The 19,575-nt window shown below is 53.8% G+C and overlaps 8 protein-coding genes across 8 annotated transcripts; 5 read left to right on the plus strand and 3 right to left on the minus strand.

Moving 5' to 3' along the window:
* Positions 1-192: 192 nt before the first annotated feature.
* On the plus strand, positions 193-1,284 carry QC762_405190 (uncharacterized protein; the record flags this gene model as incomplete). Its single annotated transcript, XM_062889976.1, has 1 exon — positions 193-1,284. The coding sequence occupies one exon, from the start codon at positions 193-195 to the stop codon at positions 1,282-1,284; it is 1,092 nt and encodes a 363-aa protein (XP_062744019.1).
* Positions 1,275-3,716, minus strand: QC762_405180 (uncharacterized protein). Its single transcript, XM_062889975.1, has 3 exons — positions 2,563-3,716; positions 1,646-2,145; positions 1,275-1,418 (listed from the first exon to the last, which is right to left on the minus strand). The coding sequence occupies exons 1-2, from the start codon at positions 2,956-2,958 to the stop codon at positions 1,651-1,653; spliced, it is 891 nt and encodes a 296-aa protein (XP_062744020.1). The 5' UTR covers positions 2,959-3,716; the 3' UTR covers positions 1,275-1,418; positions 1,646-1,650.
* Positions 3,717-8,135: 4,419 nt separating this feature from the next.
* On the plus strand, positions 8,136-14,101 carry QC762_405170 (uncharacterized protein; the record flags this gene model as incomplete). Its single annotated transcript, XM_062889974.1, has 4 exons — positions 8,136-8,145; positions 8,249-8,406; positions 8,575-9,055; positions 9,182-14,101. The coding sequence occupies 3 exons, from the start codon at positions 8,136-8,138 to the stop codon at positions 9,016-9,018; spliced, it is 612 nt and encodes a 203-aa protein (XP_062744021.1). The 3' UTR covers positions 9,019-9,055; positions 9,182-14,101.
* Positions 11,414-12,363, minus strand: QC762_0071940 (uncharacterized protein; the record flags this gene model as incomplete). Its single annotated transcript, XM_062883754.1, has 2 exons — positions 11,414-12,006; positions 12,145-12,363. The coding sequence occupies 2 exons, from the start codon at positions 12,361-12,363 to the stop codon at positions 11,917-11,919; spliced, it is 309 nt and encodes a 102-aa protein (XP_062744022.1). The 3' UTR covers positions 11,414-11,916.
* QC762_405160 (uncharacterized protein) lies at positions 13,185-14,158 on the minus strand (the record flags this gene model as incomplete). Its single annotated transcript, XM_062889973.1, has 3 exons — positions 13,763-14,158; positions 13,554-13,699; positions 13,185-13,497 (listed from the first exon to the last, which is right to left on the minus strand). Exons 1-3 carry the CDS (start codon positions 13,814-13,816, stop codon positions 13,185-13,187), a joined length of 513 nt encoding a protein of 170 aa, XP_062744023.1. The 5' UTR covers positions 13,817-14,158.
* Positions 14,159-14,298: 140 nt separating this feature from the next.
* QC762_405150 (uncharacterized protein) lies at positions 14,299-15,976 on the plus strand. Its single transcript, XM_062889972.1, has 2 exons — positions 14,299-15,002; positions 15,068-15,976. Exons 1-2 carry the CDS (start codon positions 14,696-14,698, stop codon positions 15,889-15,891), a joined length of 1,131 nt encoding a protein of 376 aa, XP_062744024.1. The 5' UTR covers positions 14,299-14,695; the 3' UTR covers positions 15,892-15,976.
* Positions 15,977-16,410: 434 nt separating this feature from the next.
* Positions 16,411-17,310, plus strand: QC762_405148 (uncharacterized protein; the record flags this gene model as incomplete). The annotated part of the gene is made up of 1 exon (XM_062889971.1): positions 16,411-17,310. One exon carries the CDS (start codon positions 16,411-16,413, stop codon positions 17,308-17,310), a length of 900 nt encoding a protein of 299 aa, XP_062744025.1.
* Positions 17,311-18,055: 745 nt separating this feature from the next.
* QC762_405145 (uncharacterized protein) lies at positions 18,056-18,871 on the plus strand (the record flags this gene model as incomplete). Its single annotated transcript, XM_062889970.1, has 2 exons — positions 18,056-18,311; positions 18,378-18,871. The coding sequence occupies 2 exons, from the start codon at positions 18,056-18,058 to the stop codon at positions 18,869-18,871; spliced, it is 750 nt and encodes a 249-aa protein (XP_062744026.1).
* Between the last annotated feature and the right edge of the window lie 704 nt (positions 18,872-19,575).

The following is a 19,575-nucleotide window of genomic DNA, read 5'->3' on the forward strand; positions in this document are numbered from 1 at the left end:
CATCACCCCCAACAACGACTACCTAATCCACTAAGTGAATGCTTATTGACGTCTACAATAGACCGCCATCTTCGTCCCCTTTTCGCTGTTTTACTCTACCCAACTAACCCATTGATTGCGACATTTTCCACCACCTCGAGATCCACCACCTTGTGCATCTCACTACTGCGCCTCGACTCGTACATGTTCATCATGACCGATGTTCGCGCTCTACTGAGGCAGCAACGCGCTGCTCGCCGAATTGAACACCCTCACGCCTCCTATTCCGACTCTGGGAAGCTCTCGTGCGCCATCTGCCTCGAGCCCATCAAGGCTGAATCCCTCTGGGAAGGTCATCTGCGCAGCGCCGGCCATCGCGAACGAGTCCAAGTGCTGTTCAACACCGACAAGAACAGCAATGGCCCCAGCTATGCCGGCTTCGTGGACCAAGCCTCTGCTGCGGCCGGCCCATCAACCAACAAGCGCAAGCACAGCGATTCAGACGATGAAATGGGTGACACTTTTGACGAGGACGCCGCGCGACGAAAAAAGAGCAGACCTGACGTGGTGACCACCTCGGACGGGAATCAACGGGCTGCGGCCGAGAGAAGCAAACCGTCGACACCACCACTGACCCGACGAACATCGGGCACCCCTACCTTTGGAGTTGAGATGCAGATGCCCTCTAGACCAGCCACACCTGTCGCAGTCCGGGAGGATAGGGAGAAGAATAGCAGTGGAAGTGCCGGGACACCAATGTCGATCACGCCAAAACCAGCATCGCAAAACAGGTCGCCGCTTATACCGCATGAGCCACAGCAAAAACAACCACCAAAGACATCTACGCCAGCGCCGGTGGCGGATGACCTGTGGGCAGAGTTTGAGGCGGACTTGTTGCAGGAGAAAAAGAAGCCTGCTGCTGTTGCTGCTTTGGAAGACGGCGATGCTGTCATTTCTGCGCCGGTTATGACCAATGAGGAGATTGCTGCCAAGTCAGAAGAGGAAGAAAGACAAAAGAGAAGGGCGCTGGCGGATATCGAGCTGGAGGATGAGAAAGAGGAGGCCACTCGGGCGTTGGAGACTGAGTTTGAAGTGATGGAAGAGCTGGAAGCGCGTGCGAGAAAGCTCAGGGAAAGGAGAGAGGCATTGAGGGTACAAGGAGGCGGGGGAAGTGCTGCTCCTGTTGCTGCTACGGCTAAGGGACCTGCGCTTGGAAAGGAGAATGCTGCCGTGGCGGAAGATGAAGACGATGAAGATGATGACGAGGATGAGGATGATTGGGATGGGTTCCGATTCCGGGCTTAGAGAGCCAGCCTTCGAGATGTTCAATGTATATTGTAGTGTATCTATCACCCGGTACGTCAAAACAGAGACGACAGCAGTTACCTAATGTCAAAAAGCAGCACAAACAAACCAAACAAACCTCTGTGCTATGTTGCCTTGATGAGAGAAAACCGGAACAAACAATGTCAGCAGAAAACAGAACGCCAGAAAACCCACCACGAAGTACAAACCATATCCCAATCCGCAATGTCCAAGAGGTATACAAGCCCAAATTCCAGTCGGTTCAGTGTCAGCAAGCAAACAAACAGATTTCAAGCCCTTCCCCCCCTTCTCCAACCAACCAACGCACGCAAACAAAGAAAAGAAGATATCGCCCTCTTACCTCACTCACCCCTGCTCCTTACTAACCCCCTCCCAAAACCTCCTCAACCTCCAAACCCTCCCCACCCCACTCCTCTCCTCCCACTTTTTGACACCCTCCTCCTTTTCCCTCACCTTGCCCCCCCAAACACTCCCCACAAACCCCCTCAGCCTATCCTTCACCCTCTCCCTCTCCACCGCCCTCTTCCTCGCGACCAACGCGGGGGCAACGGCGGCCTTCTTACCGGGTAGGCACTCGGCCGGCAGGACGCACCGCTCCACCAGCACTTCTGGAGGCGGCCGGGCGGCGAGCTGGCGGGAGAGGCGGATGGAGACAAAGGAGCGGGCGAGGCGGCGGGAGACGATGGTGGTGTTGGTGAGGAAGATGGAGCGGCGGATGAGGTCGGTCAGGGTCGGGCGGGAGGGCGAGGCAAGCTGGGTCGGGAGGGTGGTGCGGGCGCGGCGGAGGCGGAGGCGGTGGAGGTGGGGTGAGAGGGAGAGGGTGCGGAGGTGGTGGGAGGTCTGTGAAAAGGGGGGAAGGTGTTAGTAAAGTTGCGGTTGAGATGGGGCCCAGGGAGGTGGGAATGTGGGAATGTGTTATTGTGGTAAAAGGGGTAATGTGGGAATGTGGTAAATGGATGATTGGTGCAGATTGGGAGAAACCTTGACAGGAAGGAGCGGTGATTGGAAGGAGCGGCAGACAGTTGTGGGAAGGAGCGGCAGGGAAAGAGCTGTCAGGGAAAGAGCTGTGGGGGGGGAGAATCATGGCGGAAGGAGCTATGAAGGGAAGGAGCCACGAGGGAAAGCACACCAGGGAAGGAAAGCACTTTGATGGGAGGGGCTATGAGGGAAGGAGCTAGGTGTACGGGGAAGGAGCAATGGGCGATAAGGGGCGGATAGCCACAACAACAGATGGTGAAGAAAGGGGTTTCAACCCACCCTGGAGGTTGCCAACAAGTCACAGACTTCGAGATAACTCAGGATATGGAGGAGCACCTCGTTTGGCAGCTGCGAGAATTCGACCATGGGCCAGCAAGAAGAGGTATCATCATCCATCTGTCCATCCGGCAAGAAGCCGTTGCTCCCCATATTGCCATGGCCAAGGTGCGTCACGGAAGGATTGCCGTCTTTGGTTCCAGACCCCAATTCCTCGCTTCTAGGCGTCGATAGTGTCAATTGACTTGTCTTCTCGGCAAGCTGGCTGGTGGCAACAACAACAAGGGAGTCTAGACCACCCCCTTCACTCTCCGTATCCGGCTTCAGATAGTGATGGTGCTCGGGGAGCATGCCATCATGTGCGCCTCTCCCTAGGACATTTGCTGGCAATGACGCCATGGTGCCTTTTCCTCCTTTCTCAAAGCGGCGAGGTGCGTTGACGGTTCCCTTGGAACTTGATGATCTGGCGCTGGTGTGTTGTGTTGTATCGTGTCGTGTCGTGTCCGGTATAGCAGTTGATGGACTCCTATATCTCCCAGTCGCCTATCGCGGATGTCTCTTCTGATTTTGCCGTACCATAGGCGCAAAGAGGGGGGTCGCAAAAGCCAGGCAGCGCAGCAACAAGGCTCGATGGCCGTTCCCCTCCCTGAGCTGTGCGGCTAAACAAGATCGCGTCAAGCAAAAAGCGCGCGGGCTGCCCGGATAGGTCGGTGCCGATGCGACCAGCAAAAGAGAGCGGGCTCCTTCTGCTGCTGTGCTCAATCGGCGGTCCAAGGGACGCGGGATCACGAACCCTGGAGGGGGTGAGGAGGAAGAAAGAAACCGCCACTCGGTGTCGGATGCGTGCCAGAAGCGGTAGCTAGGCGAGTTCAGTCAGTGTCGTCAAGTCGTGGCAAAGTTGAGCGAAAGCGAGGATGTCGTTGAAGTCGAGATTCCCAAGTTGTTGGGCTGTGACATGAGACGTGCGTCGTCACACTTGACACAGGCTGGTCATCTGTTGTTGGCAGCCCGTTACGCAAAGGGGACGCAAGGGCGAGGCACGAGGCACGGACGTTGGACAATGCAGGGGTTGTCTTTCGATGTACAGTAAGGTACATCGTCTTCTTGGTACACATCATCAGAGCCAGTCCTTATCAGGCATCTCGTGGCCATCACAGGTCATTCCAGGCCATTCAAGGCCATTAAAGACCATTAAAGGCCATCTTAAGCCCTCTCGGCCTGCTCATGAGCGCTTTTCCGCTTTTCCGCCGTTGCCCTGCCCATGACTTTAGAGTCTGAAAGTCTAAAGAGTCGGAACATGATGCCATGTTGGGCCTCCCAGGGCGCTACGGCGCGGGACATTGGCGGCTATCGATAAGCGATAAGAGCTAAGGTATCTAAGACATGGCGGGGTCGCAGTAGCAGTAGTAACAGCAGCAACAGACAATGTCAACAGATGCTTCCAGGTTGCCCCTCATCTTTACACTCGGTAACTCGATTCAATCTCAAAATTTCTTCTTCAGCAGATTCTCTCCACGGCCCCGGATCCTCGATGATCGCGGATGCAACGTTGCGGCGGTGGGCATCCGGTCTACTGATCTTGGGATGATGTGCTTGAGCTCTCCTGCGTCTTCCACATACGCCAGCGCAGGGGAAAGCCACCGGACGTCTGGAGGTGCATTCCTACAGGGTCAGGGGTATCTTGCCCACGTCGACACGACACTGCAATGCGAGCCCAGCCTGGCATACTTGGACTGAGCTCCACCACCTCATGTCTGTTGTCTTTGCCCTGCAAGCGCCTTGCTTCTCGGGTCCAGGTCCGTCACATCTCACATTTTCGTTCTGATGAAAGAGGGAGCTAACGCTGATATCTAGCTCATCCTAAGGGGGGATAAGAAAACAACAACAATAACAACAGCTTCACTCCATCATCTCGGCCAGATCGCGGCCAGTGACGTGTAAAGTGCGCGGGTTGGCCTCCCAGTCTGCGGCCACGGGCTGCTTATCACTTTCCATTGTTGCCTTTTCAAGAACGCGAATTATGACTCCGCAGACCCGGCCGGCATCAAGAGGGGAGAGAGAACTTGATCGGCTGATGTCACTGCCAGCACTCATCCCATCCCCTGTCTTGGACCCTCAGTAACCCTCTCAAGGTCAAAGTTCGAACATCACTCTCAAGTCTTGACCAAATGCTCGGTCGTCTATCAACGGGGAAAGGATGCGGCCCGCTTTTCGGTTTCCGCCAACCCTAAACCCCAGTTAGCCCCCAAATAGGGCCAGCCAATGGGATGCCACGACTTATCTCAATGAGGCTGTTCCAAAACAAAGTCTCTCCGTCACCCGTTGCTCCCGAGAAGTGACCCGCCGGATCCCTGTCGATGGATTTTACTCGATCGCTTCAGGCCGCTTTAGTGGGAGTTTACCATGTAAAAACCACACACAAACCTACAACCTCATATATCGTTTACCCGTAGTATCGTTTGGAGGACGCTTCTGCAACACCAATTTGACACACGATTCGCGAGGACGAGGCCAGGGCCATGCAGAACACCACACATATATGCCACGCTTGCAGTCTGCTTCTACCTACATGATGAGCCGAGGTCATCTTGATAGCTCCTGGTCAACTTCTGTTCTTCTGTCGGAGCAAGGAACATCCACGCCGGCGGGGACCGGGGACGGCCCGCTCCCGGCTCAGCCCAAGCGATGACCGTCCGGCCTTAGAAATGTCTGCGCTGTAAAGAGCCCAGGTGTCTTGAATGTCTTGATGAGAAGTGATGGTCAATCATTGCAGATTTCTTTGCTCTCAACCGCTGGAAAGTTCAGGGCCAGCTAGTCTTTGTCTCTCGCAAGCATTCCAACCTGATCGCCGAACCCCTGTCTCTCACTCTGGCGTTCCCCATATCGGCCTGCCTGGCCGGCCCCAAGACGACCACATAGCAGCTTTGATTCATCATGACGCCGGCCTTCACTTTAGCTCTCCGAATTTCAAACCCATTCTGGTTGACGCTCGGCGTAACGGCACCGGACCATCATCTAGCTTGCTTCACTGTCGAGCGGGGAGGCGGGCGTCAACCAACCTGTTGTTGACTTGCTGTTGTTCAGTGCTGTCGGTATATTAAACTAGACGATCCAAGCTTCACCCACACTGTCTCTCGACGCGATAGCATCTTTCTTTGCAGGCCACGGCGGCAAGGCACGGGCGGCTGGTCCGGAAGGTGACCCGGATATTGTAATGTATATCCCTGGAGTGCGACGCCATCAGCAGTCTGCACTGCCCTGTGATGATCCTGCTTGATCACTCCACTGGAAGCAAGGTGAAGTGTAAGTCACCGCCCCCATCATGGAGACGGCCGGTCCTGGCGGCCACCCTCAGGAGCCTAATCACCAAATTCCGTCCCGTTCCGCCCAGGGTCGACAAAGTGCCATCAGCCTGAAGGATCTCAAGGCCTCCCACCAGGACATGTTTCCTGTATCCGGGGCCCTTTTCCATCTCGGCCTCGTATCTGGCCGTTTCGTTTTGATCTCCTGCTGATCGTGTCCCATCTTCCTTCCCGTCTGGTCGTCGTGCAGAACCGACTGGAGGAGCCGAGCGGCCGCCTTGCGTCATGTCACTTTGCCGTCGTCTTGTTTTTCCATCAGGAGCTTCCTCGGCCATCCGGATCACATCACGAACAAGAGGCTAGTATGAACCTTGCAAGCGACATATAGTTCGGCGAGTATTTCAGAACCTTCGCCTCTGCTATGTGATAAGGCTAGATCAAAGCAAAAACAAAAAATACAACACAGATGGTGATGGTTGGCTATTCAGGACTCGCCACGTCGCTTTGAGAAGCCTCCAACCACTCCACACATTCGAGTGGGCCGCGTCTGGAACAGTATTCTGCTGATATTTGTCATGGGGACTCAACAGCGTGGACTCGGCCCGGCAGTGGGTCGTCACCTCTTGGGGATGAGACTCTAGTTCATGTGAGGACATTGTCATGCGAGACTTCACTCAGGGGTAGCCATCGAGAGAGCGGAGTGTCGGTCACAGCCTCCGAGTCTACGTATAGCTGGGACTGGCAAGAGCGCACGGAAGGCTCCAACAGAGACAGCTATCTCTCGGAGCTACCTGATTGTTGCAGATGTGATTTAGGCCACAGGTCACACGATCTTGTCTCCCAGGGTTTCATTCAGGCCTTAACCCCGGCACAATTCTTTGGCTCGGCACTTGATCCTCGTGGTGGGAGAGCCTGCTTGCTCTGGCAGTACTGTGACTGAAGTCAAATGCAAGCTGAACGGCGCCGTCAGCACTCTCACCACTACAATGCTCTGTTCCGAGCCGTCGGGCTTGATGGGCGAGACCACCAGGAAAGCCGGAATCCAATCAGCTTCCGGAATGGATGCAAGAGCTCTCGACAGGGGGTGTCCTCAAACACTGGTTCAAGGCCACCGTTTTGCTGTCTCAGCCACGGCATACGAACTGTGGCTTCACCCAATATATCGTGTGAGTATCTTTGAGAACACGTCCATGCCGAGAAAGAAATCTATCTGCAACATACTGGATATCAAGCGGCCCGACAATGGTTCTCTTGACACACCCCTCTCCTCATGAGCGAGAAGTTTCCGCACGCACACCCCCTGCCAGGTACGGAATGTGATGACGCTGATAGAGGGAGGCTAAAAGACTTGTTGTTTCTGTTTTGGCGGTGGTCCCGGCCCTGGGCCATGGCCGTGGCCACTTCGACCCAGCCTAGCCCGACAATGGCTGCTAGGTGGGCCGATCCGGAAGGGGCCTGGACGGCGTCCGCAAGTTCACACGGGAAGATCCTCTTCTCGGCACACACACCATAGCGACCCAAGAACCGGCGCTAGTGATGCTGTTGTAAGTGCCAGATACAAGAGGACAACACCTCTAGGGCCTCACAGGGGTCGTCGTGGACATTGGGTTCTGATCCCCTCCTGCTGCCAGGTCGCAAGACAATGAACTATCACTCGCAGGGGTTGGCCGTGCGTTATGCAGGGAGTACTGAGTGGAAGCTCTGTTGGAAAGGTGGAAAAGAAAAGAAAAAGAAGGAGGAAAAAATGGCCAGCGAGGCTGGGTATGTGGTGAAGCAACCAGAGAATGGCCAACCGGTCTCGGGCCAATACAAGAGTACAAGAACGCCAAGGGGCTGGCTTTTGGCCACCACGGCTTGCTCATGTCAAATTGTGAGTTCATGGCGCGGTGGGGAATCCATGGTGCTCAACCGTGGTTATTGAGCCATGAACAACGTGGCTCCTATGAAGGCCAGTCCGGCCACAGAGGGACCTGCGCGGGCCAGGAAACGGGCTAATTTGCCGGCAAGGGTACCATCACACACCCCCAAGGCAGACAGAGGGACACTCCCCCTTGATAGTTCAACGTGTGATCGCAAACGTGACTTGACGACGCGGGGGGATGGCAGCCGGGGAGCCGGGGGCAACAACATGTACCAGGACAGTCCCCAGGAGATGAGATGGACGAAAAAGGACTCCATCGCCCTTACCACGCTTCATCAAGGAACCCCCGGGTACCTAGCACCGCTTGATGCATGGCCTACTGTTGTGTAGTCGACGACAAGGGTCCTGCCACCATGGGAAAGGGTAACAGAAGAAGGAGATGATGGCTCTCACAAGTATAAGTAAGGTGCCGATATCCTTCACCGTCTCTACCTGAAGGGCGCTTTTCTCTTTCTCCAACTTTCAGGATATACCGTCAACAAGAACCCCAAACATCGACATCTTGGTCAGCCTGCTACCCAGAACTCCAACAACATCATCATTGGCTCCTCGACAAAGGAAAAGAGTGGACGAGCTTTACAAGCATCTGCCTGCCCACAGCAGCCGGCCTCGACCATCAAGTCAGTAAGTGCATCCAGTCCTGCTCTCAGCCGCCCCCTTTTCTCAAAAACAGTAAGGACACCATGAACGATGTTGTGGGACCCAAGCCCTGCAGGTCGCTCCGGATGCTGCTGAGTGAGAAGGTTAAACGGTGGATATCTGTCGCTGACATGAAGCCCTGTCTGAATACAGTCTTCTGCCGTCTGGCCCAGCACACCAATCACAACACTGCCTCGACCCACACGACAGACACACTGTTGTCGAGACCCTTACCGCACTGCCTACCTTACCCTTTTGCCCAACAAGATGTGCTACTTTGAACAAACCCGCTGGAACTGTGGCTACTGGAAGTGGGGTACCTTCCGCCAACAATGCGAGAAGGAGTACCGCACCGGCGAGACGTGCGGACTGAAGCTCGTCTACAGCTGGCAGCCCGCCCAGGGCCCGTGCAAGATTTGTGAGCAAAAGTGCAAGAAGGAGAGGAGGATCGACAAGATGTTGAACGACATCCAGAGGTGGCAGCGCGAAGGCAACAGGAGGGCCACCATCGAGAAGACGATGCGGGATGTGAACGACATCCAACTCCAGATCAACGAACTGCTCGCAAACCATGTGGAGAGGGAGAGGACGTTGTGATATGACGATGGGAAGGAGGAACAAAGGAAAAAAAAAGGTTTGTGTCCTACCCTACCTTCTTCCTATGCTCATCTACCTTACCTTGCCAAGATGGAGGAAGGAAACGAGACGAGGCGAGGAGGGTGAGCGCAAGCAGGAAACAGAATGCTGACAGCATATGCAGACGGGTCGTCTAATTTCGTTGGTTGCTTTTATCGAGACGAAAAGAGAAACGTGAGAGGCAAAAACCATGTGCGTTTTGTGTGTTGTAGAAGGAGGGAAGAAGAAGGGCTGGCGGCGGACGGGTAGGCGGGTCAAGACAAAAAGAAATTTTCTGGGCTGAGGAACATCTCATTCTTGTTTACTTTTTTTTTTTTCGTCATTTCTTTTTCTTTTTATTCTTCCCGATTTTCTTTTACTTTCTTTTTCTTACTGCATGAAGGGTTCTTTTTTTTTTTTTTTTTTTTTTAGAGAAACGCTGTGGAGTTGGGGGGGAAATGGGGAACACGGAACAGCCCCCCATCAAGCCACAGATGCAAGCCCTTCCGGAGGCGCGAATCCCACAGCGTCGGCAAGGAACAACATCAGGCAGCACAGGGTAGAGGATAAGGAGGGGGAGACAAGAACCAAGAGGGAAAAAAACACCACCAGACAGATTTGTGGGTGCGGGAATAGATGCATATCGGATACCGCCGGAGCCTGGCCATGACTGGCGGGACCGGGACCGATGATGGGAGGAGGAAATATTGGGCGAGAAGACTTGCCCTCTGCTGCCGTTTGTACATTTTTACTTGTTCACTTCTGTCTTTGTCACGTTTTCTCTTGTTAGGTACGGTTCGTCATCTTGTTGGAGTATTGGTTTTTTGAAAACCAGGGCACTGGTCACCACTGGGTGACAGAGCATGCGCCAGCTTTTGTTGTTCTTTTTTTTTTTTTTCTCATCCTTCAGGCAGGGGAGTTTCAAGTTTTTTACGTCCGGCTTGGGTTTCACGACACACAATGGGACGTCCTGTGATTATTGGTCAAACTTGGGGAGGGAGGGGGAGCGGAAGGCTTGGAGAGTTATGTGGTGGTGGGAACTACCACATGGCTGGCAGGCCGAGAATCGGCATGGACGGCTCTTTCATTGTTAAATGTTAAAAGATGTCACAGAGAAGCAAGACGAAAAAGCGCTTTACGTATAACAGTAACGAAATATCACTTATTTTGTGTTTCTTTTCAGCCCCCCTTCCCTCTGCCACACTTGAAGATGACCCTGAGCATGGCAGGTGTAAGAGGGAAAGGGAGGGGAAGGAGGGGGGGGGGGACAACTACCGGATCCGCAACCCTTTCTTCAGTGTGCAAGATCTTCTGGTAGAGACCTGTTTACTCCTCTCTCTCACGCACCACACACACAAACACACACACACACACAGAGGTTGTGTGTGTGGGTGGGTGGAGAAGGGGGCCACAGAACCAGTGGGATCACTCCCCGTTTTTGCTCTCCCACCCACTCACCCCTCGCTAGGAGGAGAGAAAGTTTAGCACACACAGGTACTATACATCACATTACATTTTGCTCAGGCAGGCAAAAGGCAAGGGACGAGGGCGGGGCGGGGGAGGGAATGAGGGGGAAAGGGGGAGACTAGCATCGGCAGCCATCGGCAGTCTCGAAACAGATCACACACCCGTCAGGGTTTTTTTTTTCTGCTTCTTCTCTCACTCTTTACACCCACACCCCCCCTCTCCATCTAGGGCGGGGTCAAGATGAGATGTCAGTTGCCGTAGCGAGGTGGAAGGGGTGGAGACTGTGTGGGTGACTGAGTTGACGCGGGGGGGGAGTGGACCTGTGGGAAAGGAAAATGTTCTGGAAGAAATCTAGCCCCTGGTCATGTAGGTAGTAGGTACTCTTGTAGCCGGGTGCGAAATATGGCAGGCGAACCTGGCGAGAACAAGAAGAATTTGAAGAATTGGGGGGTGGAGGGGGGGATGAATAAGAGGCACATCCGCCGCTTCTCTTCTCCTCTCAACGGCAAGGTGAGGGGATCTAGATCTGGTAACAGAGGACGGGGAAAGAACAGCTGCATGTTTCACAGTGAGAAAACGGCCTGCTGGTGGGAGTTCTCGTCGTGGTGGCGAAAAGGGACGGCTCGGATAGGGGACGAATACTCGTTTTTATTTGCTTTTCTCGGACAATTTTCTGGTGGTGGCGGCGGCGGTGGTGGAAGGTGTGTGTAGTTTGCTTTTTCTCTTTTTCTTTTTACCTCTTTTCCTGCGAGCAACGGCCAACACACCCATTTGCCGTTCCGAAACAGCCTGGGAATTCTGGAAAGCAGAACCTGGGGAAGATGTGATGTGATGATGGATAACGGTGGTGAACATCGGGCTTGGGCATCAGGAATCGATAAGATGGAATGGTTGGGCGTGGCATGGCATGGCAGGTTTGAGACATCTTTGAACGTGGAACGGCACGCGCGGTTTAGTTCGGTAGGTACGTGGTAGGCTAGGTAGCTGAGAGCGAGAGATCGAGAGATCGAGAGATCAAGAGAGAGAGAGTGAGTGAGAGAGAACCGATGTGACGTGCTTTTCTCCTTCCCATACTTGCTTCCTGCGGGCTGAGGGCGTCTTGTTTCTTGTCCCTCTCGCTTCCGCTGCCCTCTTCTCCAATCGTTGCAACGGACCCTGGCCCCCCTTTTGCCCCGATAGCCATCTGCAGTTCTTGCAGAGGCGGCCCAATGAGTCGGCCATGCCACACCGTAAACACATGCCAGCCATGACCCCACTGCCATGCTTTTTCCTCGCTGGCTGTCCCTCTCGTCTTCCATGACATGACGACCGAATCACGCACAGACTCCCGCTTTTGGGGCGGGCGGCCGGAGTCGGGGTCGTGATGGTGGTGCTTATCATGCATACTCTTTCGTTTTCGATGTTGCGTTGTCGTCAGGGATCTGCCCTCTGTTGAACGTGTTGGATGCTTCCCATCTCCAGCAGGTATTCACGCAGGACGTCTGATGTACTTCCGCAATGAGCCTACATCGGTTAGCATTGTGGGTGTAGGCAGGGCGAGCCGCTCTCCGGAAGGGGCGGAGCTATAGAGAAGAAAAAGCCCTATGAATGACAGATAGTATCCGGCCGCCAAGCTGTGGCATGTCCACTTCCCACACTCACCCCCGCGCTCGGCAACGGTACGACAAGACAGCCTGGCTGACCGATGGATGGCGGAACGGTGGCTAGGGGTGTTGGTGACTTGGGATCCATGGTGGCAAAAAAGAAGAGAATAGACGTGCATGTTGGCGTTGCTTGCTGTGCTGGTGCTGGTTGTGGGTTCTTATATCTAGCAAGACCCCACCGCGAAGCAACATGACCAGCACAAAAAGCCCTAAGCATGTATGCACGTGGCCGCCGCTGAATGGATCATGAGGCTTCCTGTCGAGTCGGTCGTTTTCTTGGTGCGTGTGCCTGTCGATGGCGGGTGTGGTGGGTGCTGAGGAAACTAAACCGACAGCGTTTCCCACCCTCTCGCCGAATATCTGTCCGATTGGCTGCGTGTCATGGGGGCACCAGGGGAAAGGGTGAGCTGGACCAGTCACAAGGAGCCTGATAGAAAAGAAGCTTTGCTTATGATTGTAGAATTCAGTGTCTGGCGGCAATAGCGCGTCCTTTTGTTTTAAACGCCCATACCATTTTTTTTCCTCTCGCGTCGACCGTTTCTTGGGAGCTACTTTGTAGTCTCCGTCTCCAGCCCTACCGAGCGTGATCAATAATGAAACAAAGACAAATATGGAAAGCGCCATCTCCGGCCTCCATGGGTATCAAATCGTTACAAAAAACGGGCCGTCCCACGGTGCCACGTTTTACCTCCCATCCCACTCTCACATCCCCCTTGGCCCCATGACACACATCCACCCACACACCATTTCCAGCCTTGATGACAAGCGGCAACCCCACATGAAGTGAAAGGAGGGAGGTGGGGAAGGAGAAGGGAAGGGGGGAGGGAGAACAGCTGAACACCGGCAGGTTGGACGAGGCATGCCAGCAAGTGCAGGTCAGCAGGTGCGAGGCACCCCCCTCCAAGGTACGGCCCAAGGCCGGAGCAGATCAACCGGGATTCCTTCTCGGTTCCTTCCTGGACCACCGCATGGAAGATCTCGTGAGTGTGTAGTGGCGGTTACGGCGGAAGCTTCAAACTCATGTTGTATATGTTTCCTTCAGCGCATCGCAGCTGCAGCATCAGCAAAGTTGCCAACAAGAGGTTCCGTGGCTCCCTCGAGCTTGATGGATATAGCGGTGTTTTGCTGCATCTCGATGGTGTCGTCGTCGGGGGTACCCCAATCAACTCGTGCCACAGCAGCCAGGTCATCGTGTGACGAGAGTTTGGAGAGGAGGTTGTGATAGCGGACCAGGTTGGCGTCGGGGGCAGCGACGGGATATGCGTATGGCATCTCGGGACTGTCTGGAGCCGCAGAAGGCGACGCTGTCCGGTGGTTGCTTGGTGCAATGTCGTAGATGTCGACCATGCTGCTGTTCATGCACATCTGTCAGCCGGTGGGTGGGTGGTAGGGGCCAGGGATGCATACTCTGACGTGCGCGCAACCACCCTCTGCAGAGCCTCAATCTCTCTTTGAACCTCCTGTGGATCCTCGGGCCACATCATCTGTTGCTGTTCAAAACTGCCGTATTGGAGGTTGTTCGGGTCGTCAAAGAGATACTGCGCCTCGTCGTCCTGTTCGGCCATGGTTAGCACAAACCAGCAACGTCATCAAAGCCGCCCTGAGGAACCACCAACCTCATCATAATCATCTCGTCGCCTGCTCCCCAGGCAAGAAGCGCAATTGCCCATGGTGTTATTTATTAATTCGGTGGTGTATGTGCGTCGAAAAAAGAGTGTAACGGGGTCGAGAAAAGTAACGAAACTAAACGATCGGGAAACAGTGAACTTGGGTTTTTTTCAACGGGTGCCCTTGGGCGACAGAAAGGGAGGCTCAATGTGGTCGGTTCATAAGTGAGAGAATGGCCGTGGCTGAAAGGATTACAAAAACAAAAGACGATGCTGGGATAGTCGCTCCGTCGAAAGAAATGGATCAAGAAGAGTTCGCGGTCGGGAGACGTCGTCGTCGTCGCATCGTGTTTGTTCTTGTCCTTTTTTCCCCAAACTCCAGAAGTGACACCACGCGGCTAAATCTCGTCCTGGTCCATCCCTGTTCCCTCGGCTGATCCTCGCCAATAGACACCCGCTGGGTGGGTCAAAGCTGATGCACGGGCCTTCTTCAAACCCGTCACCCCGCTCCATCTTGTCATCGTTGCCGCAGTAAACACGCCCCTTTTACCCCTGAATGCAACTCGCCATAAAATCATTACTATTTCACAGACTATCCTCTGCAAAACCAAACAATATGCACCCGTTGAAGTTGAGCAATCTTGAGATTTCAGAAGACCACAGACCTTTGGATCCTGACAAAAACACCATTGCTTGGGATTGCTTGGCATTGCCGTCAAAGCTCTTCAGTAGAAACATCATCACAAAATCAAATCACCGATACTGCGAGACAAACAGTTCCCGTTCCCCTCCTCGCCAATCCTGCCATGTCTTTTTGGCGATCAGTCAGCCATCCCGCCAGCCGATCGACCACCAGGTCTCGGTAAAATCAGCCACGAACCCAGCTGCGGAGCACAGACCCCCAGGTATCATGATAGATCGGCCCAAGAGGTAAGGGACAGTATGGTGGACCGAACGATATATATCTTGCAGTATGTCCTTCAGGTCTCGGAGGATGGATCTCTGTTGCGTCTGGTACCTAGCCGCGAGATGTCTGATCAATCTGCTACATATCTTTTCCGCCCGGCCAGGCAGGCTTTGGTGCCATTATCTCCATCTCCATCATCTTCATCCATGTTCTCATCCACTCCTTCAGTGACCCGCACCACGGCTTCCATCGCAAGTAGCACTAGCCTTCAGCCCCAGCGACGACAAGCGGCAGGGACATGCCGGGCGGATGAGTCAACATGCCCCCAAGCAGGCTGGTGTTGTATGTTTTCTTTTATTCCCTTTATCGCCAACATGGCCGACCGCTGACTCTTTTCACCACCACAGGTAACAAAGATGAGACCTGTTTCCTTGAAGCCGGGGCCTTCTTTTGCTGCCCAACCGGCGCCGGCAAAGGAGGTTGCGTCAGGGTCTGCCACTCCGGCGACTTCCAATGTGGTGGCACCACCCCCGACACCACCGGCATCTGTTGCGCCAACGGCCAAACCTGCATCGGCGGCGATACACCCCTTCCCTTCTGTGCTGACACTGGCGCATCGAGCTCTACTAGGAAAACATCAACCTCACTCACAACAAGCCAAACCAGCACTTCTTCTCACAGTGGCGACTCACACACCTCCAGCACCACAACGTCTCTGCAGTTTCCTACCCCCAGCCCCAACAATTCCCCCTCCTTCTCGACCTATCCAACTCATACGATATCCAGCATCCCGTCCCCGTCAACCACTGAGGCCCCCTCCTCCAACTCCGGAATTTCCCTTGCAGCGCAAATCACAGCCATCATCGTGCCTCTCGTAATCATAACCCTCATCATCTCCTGCATCTTTCGCTGCCGCCGCAAGAAGCAGCGCGGCACCCGGATTCAATCCACCGATTTTACCGAACAGCAGAACACCAGCACGGGCACCACCGGCACGGGCATCAGCCATAACGCCGACGGGCTGTCCTTTTACAGCGCCTATTCTTCGTATCCCAAGACACCTCCTCCCCCGCCGCCCACATTTTCTGCTGGAAGGCTCTACGGGAGAGAAGCAAAAGAGGAAGATGGCGAGGTTATGAGCTCGCATGAGAGGTACATGATGGAGAGCAGGATGTTCAGGACACCAACACCTCAGTCGCCAGTTGGGCAAGGAGCGGGTAGGGGGCTGTGAAGAATGGAGATAATTACTTTAGTATCTGCCAACTGTAAAATGATATATAATACATCTGAACCATACCACTAGGGCTTCTCCGGAGCAAAGAGCGGCCAGTGCACCGAGAGCTGGTCACAGGCGTTAATGGGAGCCATCGTCGACAACACCTTATTGTCCCGCCCTGCCTTCCAAACAGCTTTTCAGAGGCGCGACTTTCTGCCTCTTCGCTTTCTTCCCAGCAAACCCTTTTTTCCTTTCTCGCTTCAACCACAACCATCTTTACTTGACCGTCGACGGCTGACAAGAATCGCCACTTCACTTTGCGCCAAATCAAGAGTGAATCGCCCAACAATCATTTCCTTTCCCGTTGCCGTTTTCACCTTTTACTGACATGTCAAGAACCTGACCGGGACGACACGATGGGTGAGACCAAACGCAAAGCCACGGCCATGGCGGGCACCACCGACGACGCTAAGCGCGTGCGCACATCCGCGGGCTCCCTCCCCACCGTTCCTGCGCCCTTCGACGACGTTGGCGATGGTGCTGTCGACCAAAGAACCGCTTCCACCCTTCCCTCCCAGTCCTCCTGCCACGGAGCCCGACAACACAACCAGCTCGACCGCCGACAACTCGGTCGTGCCCAGCGCGCCGGCATCCCATTTCAAGCTTCTCCCAGGCAAAATTCGGAACATGATCTACCGTTATTGTCTTGTTTCCGACAGGACCATCGTCCCCCGAATCCCCGAGAGCGAGATCCCATCACATAGCTTGCGTCAACCCAGAAACGGAACGAGCGGCGCCTTCTTCGAATTAGCCCTGGGCACCGACAAGGAAATATTCGGCGAGGTTCTCTCTTTATTTTACGGAGAGAACAAATTTGGCCTGTCCAGCCCATACCACAAATGCTGGGTAAATCGTGTCGGCAAGCGGAGCGCCGGTTGCATCCGAGCCGTCGTTATTCACTGCGAGGGCAATGCCAATCATGCCAAGAGCTACCTCACCGAGATGCAAACCGCCCTTGTCAAACGGTGTCCTAATCTCAACTCCATTGAGCACAACTGCGACTGGCCCATTCCCGCCGACTTTTTCTTTACGAGGATCATGGCAAGCCACATGGCCATGACTTGGCGTCGATTTAAGGATCTGGAGATGATCGGCCTGCAACATTACTACATGCCGGCGCGCGTTCAGGATAACTCGCCGTTATGGGAGCTTCTCGCCAAGCTCTGTAAGCAAAGCAAGACCAGGGCCGTGGCCATGCAACGAGCGGGTATTTTTGTGACCGACAGAGCGGTGGGCGAGTGGGTCGAGAATAAGATCGAGGATAAGATCAAGGATAAGATCGAGGATAAGGGCAAAGACAAGGGCAAACGTAAGGGAAAACGCAAGGGAAAAGTCGTTAGGGCATCGCACTTGAACGTAGACAGACGGGACTAGTGATTTCCACGGATCAAGGAGGCGATAGCATAGCAAGGCAGCAAGATACCCGGTACGGAGGAATTAGTGAGTAATCAAAGCCATCATAACTAGCAATGTAAAACTACGTTGGCGCATATCGTATTCTCAACCATGCCCCAAAAGAAAGTTGGTAGACCTCCTGAATATCGTTTTATGTCTCTCAACTATCTTTTTAGGTCTCTCAAGTATTTTGTGAGACATAAGGTACTTTTATTTTAGGTCAATTAGTTGTTTTCAAGGCCTATTAGCTGTTCTTTTCAAGGCGTATTAGGTATTTCTAAGGCCTACAACTATCTTCTGAGGCATGGCTTACTTTTGCCGTGCCAGCCATTTTGTCTACAGTGTGAACAATACTCTACAGGCGAGGTAAAATGCCACAAAGATTGTGGGGAAATGTACCAACAAGGAAGCTCTAAAGAGCAACCAGAGGGTTGGTGGCTCATCCAACAAATCTCTACCATGTTGTGACAAGAGCACATGGGTACTCTTTCAAATGGGAGCTTGCTGTGATATACCCCACAAAATTCATGGTCTCCTCTCCATGATCTCGAGTCCACCAATACACAGGTACTTCTGAGGCTGCACAACTCCACCAGTGATACCAATCATATGAGGGAACTAATCTCCCGAATTCTGTCTCTTTCTGTTTCAACTCCATCTCTTACATCTCCCTCTCCATTCTAACCGGAACCTCAAGCCACACTCCTTCAGAGACGCCATCATCATGTTGAAAGCTGTGTTTTTTCAACTGGCCGCGGTTTGCCTGGGGGTTTTGGCTTCTGACTGCGAGCCTTACTCTGAAGTTCCCATCTGGGGCACCGTCGAGTCTTCCACCGCGCCGCGCACTACTTCGTTGCCTACCACCACCAAGTCCTACTCGGTTGAGCCCCTCAATACCTGGACTGCCGAATCTACCTCTTCTCTCTGGGGATTTGGTGTCTATAAAACTACCTTGGAAGCTAAGATTGTTGTTCGCGCCGGCAAGTTCATTCCTCTGTTTCCATGTCGCTTCAATCTGGAATGCTAAGATACCCTTTTGACAGGAGACGCTGGTGTTGTCGGCAGCCATGTCTCCGAACGCGATCTATCAACCACGGACGCTACCCCGATCCAGTCCGGCCCTGGCAAGTGCAACGGCAAGACACGACGATTCAACTGCATCTCCCCCGGCGACAAGTGGCAGGAGTGCAGTTCGAATAAATGGTCAGATGTCATCCCCATGGGGAAGCTGGGGGGCGTCACCACGACTTGCACAAACTATGGAATTCATGCTTTCCTAAAGTTGACTCATCTTCCCGGCGTTGCGATGGACACACCCGTGATGACCGGTCCCTGCAACCCTCCTGATAAGCGCTCCACCTCCAACACCAAGCGCGACACACTTGCCGGCCTTTACAACTGCATCTGGCCCGGTCTTGAGTGGCAAACCTGCAGCGATGACAATACCTGGACCAACCCGGCGCCCATGTTGGGCGGCCTTCACTGCATCAGCTACGGCGTCAATGATTACATGGATACGGATGACATACCATTCATTTGAATGCCATGGTCTCCGGGGCTTACCCTGAGCGGAGGGACGTCAAGGAGAGGGGCGGTGTACCCGTGGACAAAAAGTTTGAGCACACAAGCACACGAAACACCCATCTGGAGCCTCAAATGAAAACACCCGACACCACATCCAGTGATGTTTTTGTCTGGATCAGCCAATGGTTTGCTCTTGAGACAGAGTGTAATAATTACCTCTCATAGACCCTAATACGAAGTTGAAGTTAGCCAAGCCCCTGAAATAGTGATGATGTGATGGCATCTGTCGTGATCCGGGATTGTGTTATCCGGTCATTGACCTTGAACCTGCACAGACATTTGAAGCACACGTTACCTTGCTGGGTCTTTTGCCCTTGCACGGAACTCAACCGCGCAGTGCAGGTACCCCACTTACCAGTCGGCTTGTAAGTAGTAGGTAAGATTGCCCAAGGAAGTTCCGTGTTCTCCAAATGCCGAATGTCGCGATCCTGCTTCGAGGCCATAGCGAAGTTCAGGGGTCAATGATCGACCGCGGGTTCAGTGTGCCCAAACAACTCCGTCGCCCCTGGAGCAGTTGTGCCGGATTTTGCCTATACAAATTGCAACAAAACTCCAGGTGACAGATTATGTTGAGCATTCATTCCAAAACCCTCTGATTTCCGCAGGCTAGCAAATTCGGGTATAACTACCTAGCCCAATCTGCGTTACGGATCGTGAAAA

This window comes from Podospora pseudocomata, chromosome 4 (assembly GCF_035222375.1).
Source record: "Podospora pseudocomata strain CBS 415.72m chromosome 4, whole genome shotgun sequence".
Taxonomy (NCBI): domain Eukaryota; kingdom Fungi; phylum Ascomycota; class Sordariomycetes; order Sordariales; family Podosporaceae; genus Podospora; species Podospora pseudocomata.

What these genes read in the sequence shown, in the direction of transcription:
- QC762_405150 (XM_062889972.1), top strand. Translation starts at nt 14,696, where the DNA reads ATGGTGGACCGAACGATATATATCTTGCAGTATGTCCTTCAGGTCTCG. An exon ending in CCCCCAAGCAGGCTGGTGTT is followed by an intron (nt 15,003 to 15,067) that starts GTATGTTTTCTT and finishes TCACCACCACAG; the next exon opens with GTAACAAAGATGAGACCTGT.
- QC762_405180 (XM_062889975.1), bottom strand. Translation starts at nt 2,958, where the DNA reads ATGGCGTCATTGCCAGCAAATGTCCTAGGGAGAGGCGCACATGATGGC. An exon ending in ACTTGTTGGCAACCTCCAGG is followed by an intron (nt 2,146 to 2,562) that starts GTGGGTTGAAAC and finishes CCCTTTTCACAG; the next exon opens with ACCTCCCACCACCTCCGCAC.